This window comes from Limulus polyphemus, unplaced genomic scaffold (assembly GCF_000517525.1).
Source record: "Limulus polyphemus unplaced genomic scaffold, Limulus_polyphemus-2.1.2 Scaffold1547, whole genome shotgun sequence".
Classification (NCBI taxonomy): domain Eukaryota; kingdom Metazoa; phylum Arthropoda; class Merostomata; order Xiphosura; family Limulidae; genus Limulus; species Limulus polyphemus.
The window spans coordinates 236,288-251,704 of NW_013667157.1; the positions used below are offsets into that span (position 1 = coordinate 236,288).

The 15,417-nt window shown below is 35.1% G+C and overlaps 1 protein-coding gene across 2 annotated transcripts in view; it reads left to right on the plus strand.

Annotated features, from left to right (window-relative positions):
- LOC106464044 (transmembrane protein adipocyte-associated 1 homolog) overlaps window positions 1–15,417 on the plus strand; it is a 55,480-nt gene that overhangs the window by 27,413 nt on the left and 12,650 nt on the right. For both annotated transcript variants that reach the window (XM_022391701.1, XM_022391702.1), the window contains exons 7-11: window positions 7,506–7,622; window positions 9,182–9,242; window positions 9,723–9,825; window positions 11,987–12,067; window positions 13,731–13,860. In XM_022391701.1, the coding sequence (XP_022247409.1) occupies window positions 7,506–7,622; window positions 9,182–9,242; window positions 9,723–9,825; window positions 11,987–12,067; window positions 13,731–13,860 (492 nt within the window). The remainder of the gene's footprint in view (window positions 1–7,505; window positions 7,623–9,181; window positions 9,243–9,722; window positions 9,826–11,986; window positions 12,068–13,730; window positions 13,861–15,417) is intronic.

Consider the following 15,417-nt stretch of genomic DNA (forward strand, 5'->3'; position numbering starts at 1 on the left):
GTTTCACTAACTTTCTTGATCTTCTATAATCTTCTAAAACTCCTGTCATACCAAATTTATCTTTAAAAGTTTTCCCACATCTGATCAGTGTCTCCAGATAACTCAGCTGCCCAATTCTCAACAGATAATTCTTGTTGCATCCCTTCAAAATTTGCTTTTTTGAAATATGTAACCAAAATATCATTATTCCATATCTCCATATGCAGCAAAACATTCAACCTAATAGAGCAATGATAATTTGCACCCAGATGTTCCCCAGTTTCCACCTTCTCAATCATTTCTATATTTGTAGTTAATATTAAGTCTAAAATAGCATTGTTTCTAGTTGGTTCCTTGACTAACTGGTGAAGAAAGCCATCTTGAACAATTTCCAGAAACCTTTTTCCCTCATGGTTTGACTCTAGCATTTCCCAATCTATATGCATGAAATTAAAATCACCTATAATTATGACTTCATTAGCAGCTGAAATCTTAATCTCATTGTAAAGTTTCTCACTAACTTCATCAGTATCATATGGTGGTCTGTAACAAATTCCCACTAAAAGCCTTTTCCCTTTATATCCACTAATAGAAACCCAAATTGATTCAATCTCTTTGCTGTTATCTTCGATAAACTCAACTTAACAGGATGTAACTCACATTTAACATATAAAAACCACTCCTCCTCCCCCCTCTTTATTACTCTATCCCTATTAAATAGCCTGTAAACCTGTATTTCAAAGAAATTTGTCATCAAAATCATCTACATTTAACCATGTTTCAGTTATATAAAAGACTGTTTAGTGTATGTAGTATTATTAATTTATTTATTTTGTGTTTGTAATTCATGAATGTCAAGACCATCAAACATTGTGTTTGCAATCCATTGATGTAGAGGTTATGGAGATTTCTATAAGGCCTAAGTGATAGACATATAAATAGCTGCGACCAGATTTTTTTAATCAATGGTGTACTTTTGTCAAGGATTATTCGGTTCTTCAATTTTTATCGGAAGGATTCGTGATCCTGTTTCTTTCCCCACCTCTCATGTCTCCTATACTCGTTTACTTCACTCTCCCTTGGGATTCACTGACTTGCCAGCATTTGTCGGAGGCAGTTCAGGACTTCCTATCTCAGCAGGCCATTGAATCTGTTCTACATACTTCACCAGGTTTTTATTTCAGACTTATTGTTGTTCAAAAAAAACTAGAGACTGGAAGCCTGTCACCCATTTATCCTGCCTCAATTGATTCATTCAACTGCCCCATTTTACCATGGAGTTATTTCTCATATGGTGGGCGTTTTTTCCGGGCTTATTGATGGCCAAGATGGACATCGTCAACACTTATATACACATCCCTATCTCAACACAATCTCGTCCGTATCTTCAGTTCATCCATCATGGGGTGGTTTACCAATTTTGCGGCCTAACCTTTGGGCTTGCTTCTGCTTTTTATGTTTTCTGTCCAGTGGTCAGAGCTTTTTCTCACCATCTTCATGCTTTGGGGCTGCGATTCCACCATTATATGGATAACTGGATTCTTCTGGCTCCTTCTAAACTGGAGTTGGCCAGCCATACTCATCAACTCCTTCACATGGTTGCTCAGATTGGCTGGTTAATCAAATTGAAGAAGTCCTTCCTCCATCCTACACAATATCTTGTCCATTTAGGTGTCCTTTTCGACAATCATCTTAGTCAGGCATAACCTTCTCCTCAGTGACTTTGTTCCATGGAATTGTTAGTTCGCCACACCCTTTCAGCTCCCTCACTTTCTGCTTGCGAGGTTCTATCACTTTTGGGGATGTGGTTTTCAATGTCATCACTAGCCGTGCACATATGCGAATCCTTCAGTGGGCTGTTCATGAACAATGGAACCTTACTTGGGATCCCTTGGCATCTCCAATTACCCTTCCTTCTACCCTGTTGAACAATCTACTTTGGTGGTTGGACAAAGCCCATATGTTGGAAGGTATCCCGCTTCCTTCTCCTCATCCAGATTTACATCTGTTCCTGGACACACCCATTCAGGGCTGGGGTGCATGGGTCAATCACCAAGAGGCTACTGGTCATTGGTCTATCAACGAGCAGTCTTTGCATATCAATGTCGTCGAGCTTCTCGTGGTCTGTTGGGCTTTGAACCACTTCCTTCCTCTCACCAGACATTGTCTCGTGATTATTCAGTCCAACAATTCTACAGTGGTAGCACATATCAATAACAAAGGGGGCACCTGGTCAAGATCTCTCAGTTTTCGTACATTGGATCACCTATATTGGGCCCACATGCACCACAGTCATCTCATTGTTTGTCATGTTTTAGGTGCTTTCAATCACATAGCAGATCGTTTTTCCTGCCCCAACACAATTTATCCAACTGAGTGGTCTTTAGATCCCCCTTCTGTTCCAGTGGCTTTGCAATCTGTGGAGTTTTCCACACATAGATGCATTTTTCACAGCCCTCAATCACAAATTACCCCTCTTTTGCTCCCCTGTATCTTAGGCTATGGTGGTCGATGCCATCAGCCCGGATTGGTCCCACAAATTCCTTTATGTTTATCCTCCTATTTGATTACTTCATCCGGTGGTCTCTCTCATCCATACCACCAACCTGTGTCAAGTCCTTCTTATTGCTCTGTATTGGCCAGCTCAGCTGTGGTTTCCACCATTATACAAACTGCAAACTTTCCCTCCAGTACCCCTTCCCTTGTCTCCCTCCCTTCTTCATCAACCTCGGTCACCAGTTCTATATCCTGCCATTCACGTCCTTTATCTTCATGCCTGGCTCTTATCTGGTCCTTGGCAAGGAGATCCATTTCTCCCATTGAGTAGCTTTCCTTTTGGCTTGTTCCATACATCCTTCTTCAGTGGAGGTGTATCAGCACAAATGGAAGATGTTCTACAGTTGGTCCGCTACTCGGGGATTCCCTGCTGACTGACCTACTGTGGTTCATGTTGCTGAGTTTCTCGTATGGCTTTTTGACCGGGGTCTTTGATCTCTTCAATTTTAGGTTATCAGACTGCCTTATCCCATACCTTTTGTTTTTTCTGATACCATCAAGTTTTTGCTTCCCCTGTCCTTACCATGTTAATGCATTTCTTCCAGATTGGTTGTCCCCCCCCCCCCATATGGCCTATTCTTCCAGACTTGATATTAATGTAGTCTTCCATTCCCTCACTTTACCTCCATTTGAATCTATTTCCTTGTGCTTCATGTTTCACCTTTCCTTTAAAACATATTTCCTTTTCCTCTTAGCCTGTGGACATCGAAGGCCTGATTTGTTCACCATTGACATTTCACATATGCTTTACCACCACACCTATCTCCTCCTTTATCTGGATCGTTCTTTCTTTCCAAAGACCTCAGTGGCTAGGGAGGGTAACTCCTCCTTTTTGCCTATTTCCCTTCCTTCTATTTCTCATTTCTACTCTTGTCCTGATCCAGATAAACTTCTATGTCCAGTCCATACCTTTTGTTGTTATATTGCTCACACAGATTTCTTCCGCGGTACCTGTTCCAGATTTTTTATCCCTTAACAGTCTTCCTCTATTCATGATCTACCCCTTTCTACCCTCATCAATTGTGTTTAATATTTGATTCAATTGGCTTATTCCTCCTTGTCTTCTTCCCACTGAAATTTGTTCAGGGTGTCTTTTCCCTCATATCTTGTCTATATCGGCCATTGGAGGAAATCCTCCAATCGAGCATGTGGACTACACCTAATACGTTCATCTCCCATTACTTACACCATATCGTGGTTTTTTTCTTCATCAGGTTTTCATCTCCCACATGTGGCTATTCTTCAAGTTTTGGTGCAACTTTGACCTTGCTTCATTTATTCGTTATAAGGGTCCCTCTCTGTGGCAAGTGGTGCCTGACAGGTATTCTTCAATAAAAAATCCGTGCTGTACAGCCATGTTGATTTGCGCTTTAACTTCCATGGCTTTGCAATGCTCACCCTTACCATTGAGATAGGGTGTTCCACAGTATTGCTTGTAGATAAATAACCTCACAGTGTAATTGCTTCATAAACTTGCTCATTCTGGACCGAACCACCCATGGACTGCATAGGTAAAGCAGAAGGGGATAGCTACCTTTTCCTGCCATGCCTTGTATTGAATAAATTGGTGTGGTCGATATGATCAGTCATTGCAGTGTCTCAGGTGATGATGTTTCTCCGGACTCCCCAATGTGTTCTCCCCCTTTCTTCCAGTGGAGCATGGGAGTCCTTACCAATTTCCAGTTCCAAGCTGCTAGAGTGGTCGACTGTGGAGGCTCCCTCTTAAATGGATTCCACACAAAGATGGTTATAAACATTCACTGCAGAGTAGGGCAGTGGTGTTCTGTGGGTGTAGATGACCTGATATCTTCCACTATGCATTATGCAATCACTAAAGAGTGAGACATCAAATTTCGATTGGGAGTTCTCACTCTACCCTTGTGTGGAGATCGGTATCCTGTGGCTGGGTTTTGAATTTAGAGTGGAACCAATCAACATAAGTCCTCATACATGCTTATGGTTGTCTAAATTCCTCCCTTGATTATACTCCTGTGTTGTGGATCACAGTGGAGGTAAATGGAATTGTTATGGTTCTGTCCTTATTGTTATCCCATTCTATATTATTCCAAGGATGTTATTGCTTTTTTGGATGGCTCCAGTCAGTTTTGCCACTGGGGGAGTTGATTTATATTTCATAGACATCCTTTCAGTACTGGATGTTGATTCCCCAGATCTATATATCAAATCTAACACATGCCATGTTCTGGAGTCAGAGTGATTCTTGAACTTGAGGTGAAGACGGTATGATCCTCATCCTACCCCCGCGTGGATGTCGGTTCCCAGCAGCATGGGTTTTGGATGTATTAGGTCATCAAGAAATTAATGACGCTTTTTTTAAAATGAAAAAATCTGAACAACTTATATATCAAAATATTTATTAAATGAAATAGTCTCCATTCTTATCGATGATGCTTCTCCATCTTACAATCAGGTTGTTAATGCCCTGATTAAAGAAATCATTTGGCTTTGAAGCAAAAACATGTCGATGTCCTTTTTAACACCTTCCACATTTGCATACGTTTTCCTATTATGATGGTGTTGCAGCGAACGAAAAAGATGGTAGTGTGATGGTGCCAACCCAACTCCATAACCTTGTGTTGCATCAAACATGCCACATGTGGACGTGCATTGGAGAAGAAGAACACCTTTCCTATTGAAGAGTGAAGAGCGCTTCTGATAAAGGGCTTGATTTAAATGTTCCAGTTGCTGACTATAGATCTCTGCATTGACAGTTTGCTGTGGATTGAGGAGTTCAAAATGAATTACTTCTTTGATGCCCACCAAATGCAAAGCACCACTTTTTGCAGATGGAATCCGGGTTTTGGGCCGGAATTGGTTTTTGTCTAGGACTGAGCCATTGGATTTAGGCATTTAATATTCACATAAAGAATCCATTTTTCATCACTGGTAACAATTCTGTCCAAAAATGGTTCATGCGTATTACACACCAGAAGAGACGAAGCAATGTTCACATGTTGGAAACAATGATTATTGGAGAGTTTGTGAGGCACCCAAACACCTGCTTTATGGAATGTTCTCATATTCCTCAGATGTTTACATATTGTTTTATGGGAGACATGCAATTTCAGGGCCATTTAATGAGTGTGTTTCCTTGGGTTAGACTCAACAAGCGTCTTCAGAGAATCCATATCAATTCCAACATTTCAGCCCCTTCCATCACAGTTTTTAAGGCCAAAGTCACCTGAATGAAATTTGCTGAACCATCGTTGACACTTACGAACGTTCAAAACCTTTCCATAAACTACTTTGATATTCTTTGTGGCTACAAAGACGTTGTTTTACTTCTTGTATTCAAACAGCATTACATGCTGAATGTGTGTCTCGTGTGCTATCACCATAAGGGATTAGAGTATACTAAACTTTACATATTCTATAGGCTGCGCTAATGTGATGTTTAGGTGGTTCATTTAACTATTATGCATGATGTACGTTTTTTGGGGGGGTAATGAAAGTGTTCCAAAATGCAACATTAATTTCTTGATGACCTAATACTTGACTTATGGAGTATGGTACGTCATGCCCTAGCCACTCTACACCTAGAGGCACATCCATTGATTTACCCACTTTCATACTTTGTGGGATTAAGTTACACATATATTTCAAGGTTAGGATCACTATCCTGCTTCAGTTCTCTCCTAATTGGATATGCTCCTTTCTTTTTTTGCCCTTATCTGTTACACACTTCATGGATGGGCAAAGAGTATACTTAGTTAGAAGTGGTGCAGTTCCCCTCATCAGATCTTTGGAGCTGACTCTCTCATTTCCAGTGGTATCCTTTGCATGCTTTTGGGGGGTACTTCTGTCATTCCCTACACCTAATCAATGTGGGTTTCTTGCTAATCTCGTGAGTGGAGGGAAGTACTGTATTGGAAGTTATTATTTTCCTATATTGAAAATGTATTTCCAGTATATACTTCCCTCTGCTCACACTTCCTCCCCGCTTTGCTCCGGTGCTTATGTCTTCTGTCAAACTTAGAAGTGTAGGTCAGTAGAGGCATATAGAGGGAGTCACATGCATCATGTATGTCACGCTCCTATTGGTGGAGAAGTGATGCATAATGATGTGAATGAGAGTCACGTTGGAATCATTTGATTCCAATAGGGGAAGCAGAAGGCTTGTGGCATGCGTCAAGCAGAAAAGTTTGCATATAGAGGGCAGCATTGGATGAGAATAGCTAATCTTATGAGCGGAGGGATGTACTTATAGGAAATACATTTTCGGTATAGGAAAATTATAACTTTCATTATTAACGTGGAAGAGGAAGTAGTGGAAAAGATACATAAATGTCCAAATCTTGACAAACAGATGCAACCATAAGTGATAAAGAATTTATTTTTGTGAAATATTGATTTCACATTTCTCTTTCAAAAGTCAAACTACATTATTTGTGAAATTCAGTTTTTAACTGTACTAAGGAACATACAGTAAGAACCAAGTTTTAGATGATGAAATTAAAATTCCAACCATTAATGAGTTTCATCATTGAACTGAACATGTCTTTAAAATGAACAAACTCAATTTAAACCAAAATAAAGAAATATCACCTCATTCAAAAAATGTGTTTAGATTTAATTACTTAGCTGTTCAAGATTTATTAGCTGAAAAAAAATAGCCATAATGCAACTTTTAAAAAAATGAATTTTTTCGTTTATAATGTTTACCTTTTTCATATGTACAGTCTGAAAATTAATTTAAAGTTTTCTCTCATGTTGTGAAAATAGGCTATGAATACTTAAACCACATTATTAAGTTAATAATATTTTCAACAAAAAAAACAGGTTTCATTTAAGGTAAGATTGGTGCATGTATTTTATTTTGTACTGTAAAATCCTTCAAAGGATTGTAATGGTGTTTCTTTTTTACTGTCTTTCAAGATAATTTATGTAAACATATAATAAGGTACACTTTTTAACGTAGTTCTCTATATTTTTGTTTTCTTACCTGTCAGGGTGCTTTAGAAATAATTGTACCAGATGAAAACTTTCACATTGCTCATAAAGACTATGATATCTTTGCCCATGGGGGAATGCTTTTCTGGCTTGTCAGCTCTATTATTTTTGCTGCAGTAAGTACTCATTAAAGATGTTTTAATGTTAGTATGTATGTTCTAGCTTACTAATCCTCATTTTCACACTTGGCAGAGGTTTACTCTTTTATTTTAGAAAAAAAAATAGTAACTTAATAACTTCATGCAAACATATCAAGGATACAGTTTATTTATTTAGTAAGGTTTGAGTTACTTACATTAAAGTAATTACGTTAATCTGCACACACACACACACTTGTTACCTGATTTGCAATAAAGTTATATTTGCATATCACCTCAAATGAACCTTTAAAACTTCAAGAAGAAAAGATGTGCAATAACTAAAGATGACCCAGTTGCTGCATAAAACAACACAACACATGTAACCTGCAGCACTATAAAACAACACAACACATGTAACCTGCAGCACTATAAAACAACACAACACATGTAACCTGCAGCACTATAAAACAACACAACATACATTGTTGTTAACTGTATTTATACTTTGTCTCGAATAGTGACCATATCATCCATGTTGGATATAAAAAATTGTTCAGTTTAAGAGTTATTTTTTAGTTTATTTAGTGATTTAATATTTAATGATTATTTAGGTTTTGTAACAAAGGTGTTAAAAGTTGATTAGTTTAAAATTGATAGTTGTCTAGTTTCATTATGTAACTCTGTATGAGTCATATGTTGTGTATGAAGTTTAATTGTTGAACTAGGCTTTCGTAATATTGCTGATGTCATCTTACTCGAAGCTTCCAGGTTTTTCTCATTACATGTAATATTGTTGCTATTAGAGGGCTAGAAATTTCTAGATTTTTCTGTCGTGTGTTATAAATATGTGCAGATACAGAAAGAAGTTGAAATTAGTAAAAAGTGAAGTTAGACTGCATGATTCTTAGTTTAGCCGTAAAGGGCAATGTCTAAAGTGAGTTTCACCATTTGTATTCTAACAACAGAAGTAAATAATAATAATTTCTCTCGTCGAAGGGTGTCCTAAAGTAATTGAACCCGCCGGTGTAGACTTTGACGAAAAGGAGACAATTATTTAAAGCTCTGAATACAACTGTGGTAACCAATAGTGTAATGAAGTTTTCTATGTTTGACTTGTTTTAAATATATAAATTATTTTAAAAGAAGTTGATTGTGTGCTGTCTGTTTATTGTTCAAATTTGTTGCCAACAACTCACAGGCACCTACTGTAAAGAATTAGACCCCCATAAAACTGACATTTGGTGAGCTAGCCAGGATTATACAGTGGTAAACAGTGATAGAAGAAGAAGATGTGAACAACAGCAGAATTACAGCTATATGTGCACAACTATAGTGGTGGCAAAAATAATGTAGATATTACAATCATGCTATATAACCAGATTTATCACCACAGGGGGAATTCCCCCTTGTACACCCCCTGAATTCAACACTATTCTAAAACAAAAAAAGCACTCATTTTATTTTATTTTATTATTGGCACTTTGTTTAACATTGTCAATAATCAGTATATTTTTCATTAAAGATATATACATACATACCCATATATATATTTGTTGTTATTAATTTGATGTTTTTTTTTTTTTATCTGTGTACAGGTGTATTTTATAATTTTCGTTTTACCATGGACAAAACTGAGACAAAGATTGGCTCTTCCCTGTAAGTATCTATTTTTGGTTAAGTGTAGAATGTATGTAGACCTGAATAACAATGACGTTGGATTTCCTTTTCAGGTTTGATTTTTCCATAAAGAATATTGGAAAGTTGAGTTTCCAAAGGAATCTCCTTATACGACTAAATACATCAAGTTGTCAAATCTGTTTTTTTCTTTCACAAGTAATTAACTTTTAATATGTACTAAGTTCAAATGTTATGTGTCAGAGTTCAGAGTATGAATCAAACCTTTAGATTCGTCCAAATAAACTAAACAAGCTCTTTCTGTATGTTTACTACTGTATGTTTACTTCTAGAATTTAAAGATATCATTGCAATTATTGAGTGCGTAACATAGTCTGCAAGAATAAAACTTTGTTACTCACATATTAGTTTCTTGTTCATAATTATCACAGCAACTAAGAAATAAGTTGTATGTAGTTCAATAAAATCTCAGTCTGTTGACAATACTGTTTCTCATTTCAGCCAAAAGATCATTTTACTGGTATGCGTTGTTTTTGACCTCAGTGAACGGCATTCAGGCTATCGGTAGTGGACTGATATATCATGGAGAGATTGATGGAATTTGGTACGTAATGCAAGCTGAAATTGGTCTCACAATTTTCTGTTTATTTTATATTTTACTAATTTCTTAGCCAAAGGAAAAGGAATACCTACAGTACCTAGTACTATGTAAATCTCAAAAATGATCTTGAATACACTTGTTAATAGCGTATGAACAAAGCATAACATTAAATGTCACATAAACAACATAGTAAACATATGAAAAATAAAATCAAAACAGGAGAACGTTTGTTGTTTGCTCTTTATTGACAGAGCTGGGTAAATATTGGTATTTGCTATATGATTAATTGACAGGCTCATTAGTTGATAGGCCTGGCATGGCCGGGTGGTTAGGGTGCTTGACTCACAATCTGCATGTCGCGGGTTTGAATCCCCACTAAACATGTTCGACCTTTCAACCATGTGGGCATTAACAGTCAATGCCAATATTCATTAGTAAAACAGTAGCCCAAGAGTTGGTGGTGGGTGGTGATGACTAGCTGCCTTCCCTCTAGTCTTTCACTGCTAAATTAGGGACGGCTAGCGCAGATAACCCTCGTGTAGCTTGGCACGAAATTTAAAAAACAAACAAACAATCATTAGTTGATTACTATGGTATTCCAGACAACACAATATGTGTCCCCCCCCCCCCCACATACAAGGAAGAAAGGGGTGCACTAGCTTCATAATTTTCTGAACCATTGGAGTTTTTTAACATGGTATTAATCCTGCTATTATCACACTGTTTTTGTTTTTTAAAGTAATGTTTTGAATTACCCTTCATTTCAGACATTTTCTGGTGGTTACCATTTACGTATTTTGTGAAAAACATGTTTTCAATTTTAAAAAATTTTGGCACAGTTTTTTTCCTGAAAGTGTCTTTATATTTCGTACTTGGTAAATGAATCACTAATGTTGACTAGAGATGACCACTTGGTCACCAGTTTGTTTGTTTTGAAAATATGCCATAATCCCCTATTAACTTCGTGTATGTCGTATAAAATGATGATCAAAACATGTTTTGCTACCACCAGTAAGGGTAATAATGTTTTTATTTAAAATATATCACAATAGTAGTTTCCATTTCATTTATGTATGTTGTTTGAATAGAATAAACATAAAAATAATTTTAAATAAAATATGAGTCGTAAGAATACTTTGTAGTCTCTTATCACACTAAACAGTAAACTTAACTGATTTGATGATGATTTTATTGGGTGAACATAATAAAAAAAACAATAGTAAATACTGTTAAAAAGCATAAGCACTAGTTTAAAAAAAGAACGAAATATCAACAAGATACCATTACTAAGCCTTAAGCAATCTCTAATTATCTGTCTTCTTCGTTTCTTACTGTATATATATATATATATATTCCTTAGACTAGGTAAACTGGTTAAAACTTGAAGATGACAAAACTTTCTCCATATTGTTAAACTTGTAATAATGTTTTCTTTGTTCTGCATAGTCCAATTTTATTTATACTTTCTTTATAGCTACTTTCGAAGCTGTGTTTTATTATTAAATGATTAAACTACTTGACAGGGCATCGTAACAAGATTTCAACCAAGATCTGTACACATATTTTAGATATATGAAAAACATCTTTATCGAGAGAATTTCTAACTTCTGAACAAAGAAAAACAAAATCAGCAACAAGTTTATGTTATAATAGCTGCAGGTGTTCTGAACAATACTAACTAATAAAAATAGTTCTATAAAGTCTAGACACATTCTTAAAGTGTTTGAAAAACAAGGCACAAATATTTACAGTGACAATGATTAATTGGCATTCATACCTTTCTATTAAGTTATATATAATCAGTTATTGGTTGAGACCTTGACTAGATTATTGTAGACTCTAACTGTGTTGCTTTCAGAAAACCTCAAAAAAAAATTTGGTAATTAAATAGCCCAATCAAAAAAAAAAACTAATATCTAATAGTTTACTTTTAACTTTTTCATCTTGTAATTCAAACTATCAAGACGATTGTTTTTTAACTTTGTGATTCTCTTTAGCATTTTTTTTTTCAGTTAAATTATTACCATTGGACGACAATAAAAAGTTAAATTGTTATCAGATGTGATCATTTGTTTAACCTATTATTTTTACTGTCATTCATTTGTCTGTTTTTATGTAAACTGAAAATTTTCAGTGTTAAAGAAATATCTTTTTTCAACCCTAGTTTGGTGGATGTGACAACCTACATATATTTCACACTTTTCACTCCCTTGGTATACTCAACATTTCTAGCAGGATTTTTCAGGTTAGTCACAATATACACCTTATCTGATGTAAATATGTTGTTGTAATATACCCTTTAATAGAGAATAAAGTACAGGGTGTCACAGAAGTCTTTTTTTTTTCATTGCACATACATACCCACATGTAATATTTAGAGCAAAATCTTACCAAGTTCTCATGTTAGAAGGAAAAACAATTTACATGATGTACAAGGTGCCCCACAAGTATGGACCTATAGGGAAATAGACATTATATTCTTAAAGTTAAACCTAACACATTTCTAATGTCAGATGTACATATTTTAGAAAAGAAAATACCCTGATGGCACAGTATACCAAGAATTGATATGTGTATGGCCGTTAATGGTATGCAATTTGAATAAATAAATGGTGTACTTTTTCCTATGGATCCGGGGGAAAGAAACATGTCGAACTAAAGCATGTGTTACTAGATCTCCTAACAGTTAGTAAACATGATGTATTATTTAATAGTACAGCTTTTCATTCTAATTTTTCCTGAAAGATTTTGAATAAGAAATTCCCATACCTTAATGTGACTAACATCACCGAGTTTCGACATACACTTGTTTTTTTTATCTTGTTGGCCACATACTTAATTGTCACTTAGAAACACCCCTTTTATTGGAATAAATCTTCAACATACACCAAATAAAATTTTGAAAATGGCATTCATGATGAATTGGATTACCTCAAAAACTGGGATTAGTAAGTAATTTGTACAAGAAAATTAAGAAGCTTAGTAACAAAGTGAACCAAATAACTGTAGAAAGATTAAGAGATAGTACTTACCCAACAATACCCTACTACCCCTTGATATCAAGCAAAATAGATACTGTTTTAAAATGCAATAAAATTAAACCTACTTATAAGCCACAGAACAAACTTTTAAATGAGTTTTAACAAAGTAAAAGATACGATAGAAGCCCACCACAGACAGTGTATTTATTCCACTACTTCTTGTAATCGTGCGTATACTGGTCAAACAAAACAGTCTCTTACAGTTAGAGTAAAGAAACGTGAATGCCACTGTTGTAAAAAAAAAACTGGAAAATTGGCTTTAGTGTCACATGTTCACATAACCAACCACAAAGTTTATTTTGATCAATCATTGCAGAATCCAAATTCTTCAATCACTGTAACACAGAAAATAGAGAAAACATGCTCAATGATGGAATGGAATTTAAACTCAACTCTATTTTGAAGTTTCTTTCTTCAAATCAGTTTTTGCACTTTACTGCCATTTCATCCTTCTGTGACCATTTTGAACCTGAACAAACGATGTGTTGAGAATAGTGTTACTCCATCCTTTGAGAATAACAGACTGGGTCTGTTAAAACTAGACATGTTCTTTTGTATGTTTTTCTAATTCTTTAATTATTTTTGACTTTATTAAGCTGGTGTATTATTATGGTTTTTTTATGAACTTCCATCAGGTATTTCCTCCTCTTTAGATAGATTTTTATCTTAAAAACACTATTGTGTCTGATCTAAAATATTTTTATGAGATGGATACCCATTCAGTACTAAACAAGTCAAACTTCAGTGTCATATTAGTGAATTGTATCACTTAAAAAGCATCTTATAATTACTTGTATTATGCTATAGATATTGTGTCTGTGTGTATAGACGATAGTAGAATTTTAATTCATAATTTCTGTGTTATAGTGTGTCCCATCCTAGTATCCTGTTTTCTTACAAAGCACAGGTAGATGATGTGGGAGATGATGACATTGTGAGCTTGCCGCATCACCTGTCTTGTTCCTCTCTGAAGACAGACTCTGACTATATTTACCAGGTAAATACTGTGTGCTTCATAATTTAATCAAGAAAGCACATCTTGCCAAAATACAATAGTTTACATTTACTAGGCTTATTAAATACCTCTGTGTTGGTTATGGTATGCACAAGACTGTGCAGGTCTTTTCAAGTAACATCTTTGATTTATTTGTTAGTGACAAAAAAATAAGAGCTTGTGGTACTTCCATGTGCAAGAAAAATTGATACAAGATAATATTTATATAACATTTAAATGCCTTAGCAATTAAAGATGCTTGGACTTTTGATGATATTTCCAAGAATGTTTATATGCACATATTTTAAAGAATAGTTGGCTTAAATTGATAGATTGAATATCTGTTAAGAGATTATTGGTATCTGAAAAGAAAGCACTGAGTCGAACAAAAAAATATTAGGCCAATGCGTAAAATGTAAGTTATAACAAAATGATGTCAGGATAATGTTATAAAAATGCTAATTATAACAACAAGATATCATAATAATGCCTTGAAAATCATCATTTTAACATAAAGATAGCAGGGCAATGCCCTGAAAATGTTATGTGTAGCTATAACTTAAAAATATTAAGGCAGCCTAGAATGTTCTAAGTTTGACATCAAGATTTAATATCTGTTACAAATTTTAAAGATACAGTGTTTATACTTATATTTAAGCCTTTCTCTGTAACAGTTTTTCTTAACGTTATTTATTAAACATGTATGCAGCACATTTTATCATACACGTTCCATTAGATGCTTTTTGGTGTTACTGTGTTTTTAATACTTATTATAAAACTCAGTTTATTTATTCCTTAACATTTCTACACTTGATTTGTATACTCCTGTAACTTACAGACCTAAGTTTACAAATGATGTCCAAATAGATATACCTCACTATTTGTACTGTGACTAACATAAACTTAAACTTATTGGTATAATTCCACAGCTAATTGATTGAGGAACATTGATCCTAATATTTCACTAATAATAAGCTAATTTGTTAATATTAAGTGGACTGGAGTTGGCCTTATTCTCACCAAATAATTTAAAAGAACCTGCCCAACAAAAGAACAACATTAAAACAATTGCATTGCCCTTCTTTCTGTATGTTATAACTCACATTTTCAAGGCATTGCTCTGCTATAATTGTATATTATTTAACATTTTTATACGAAAATTCTAGACCTACTTTTATAAACTTTTGACCTTAACAACATGCCCGCTCAAGCTGACATTTAAATTAAAGCACTGAAAATACAGTTTACTACACTGTCACCTTCCTGGATTTTGAAGTCCTTTGAACAATTCTAATACAAAAATAAAATATTATACAAAACTATCCATTCATCAATTCTTCATCTTCTTTTTGGGGTTTTCTCTTCCAAGGCCTATAGCATACATCTGGGATAGCATCCTGACTCTTGTTGTTATTTTATTATTTATTTGTGCTATTTTACAATTTTATACAAAATTCCGAAATTTTTTCTCCAACTAATGGGCCCGGCACTCAATTAGGGCACTTGACTCACAATCTGAGGGTCACGAGTTCAAATCCCTGTCTACATCAAACATGCTCG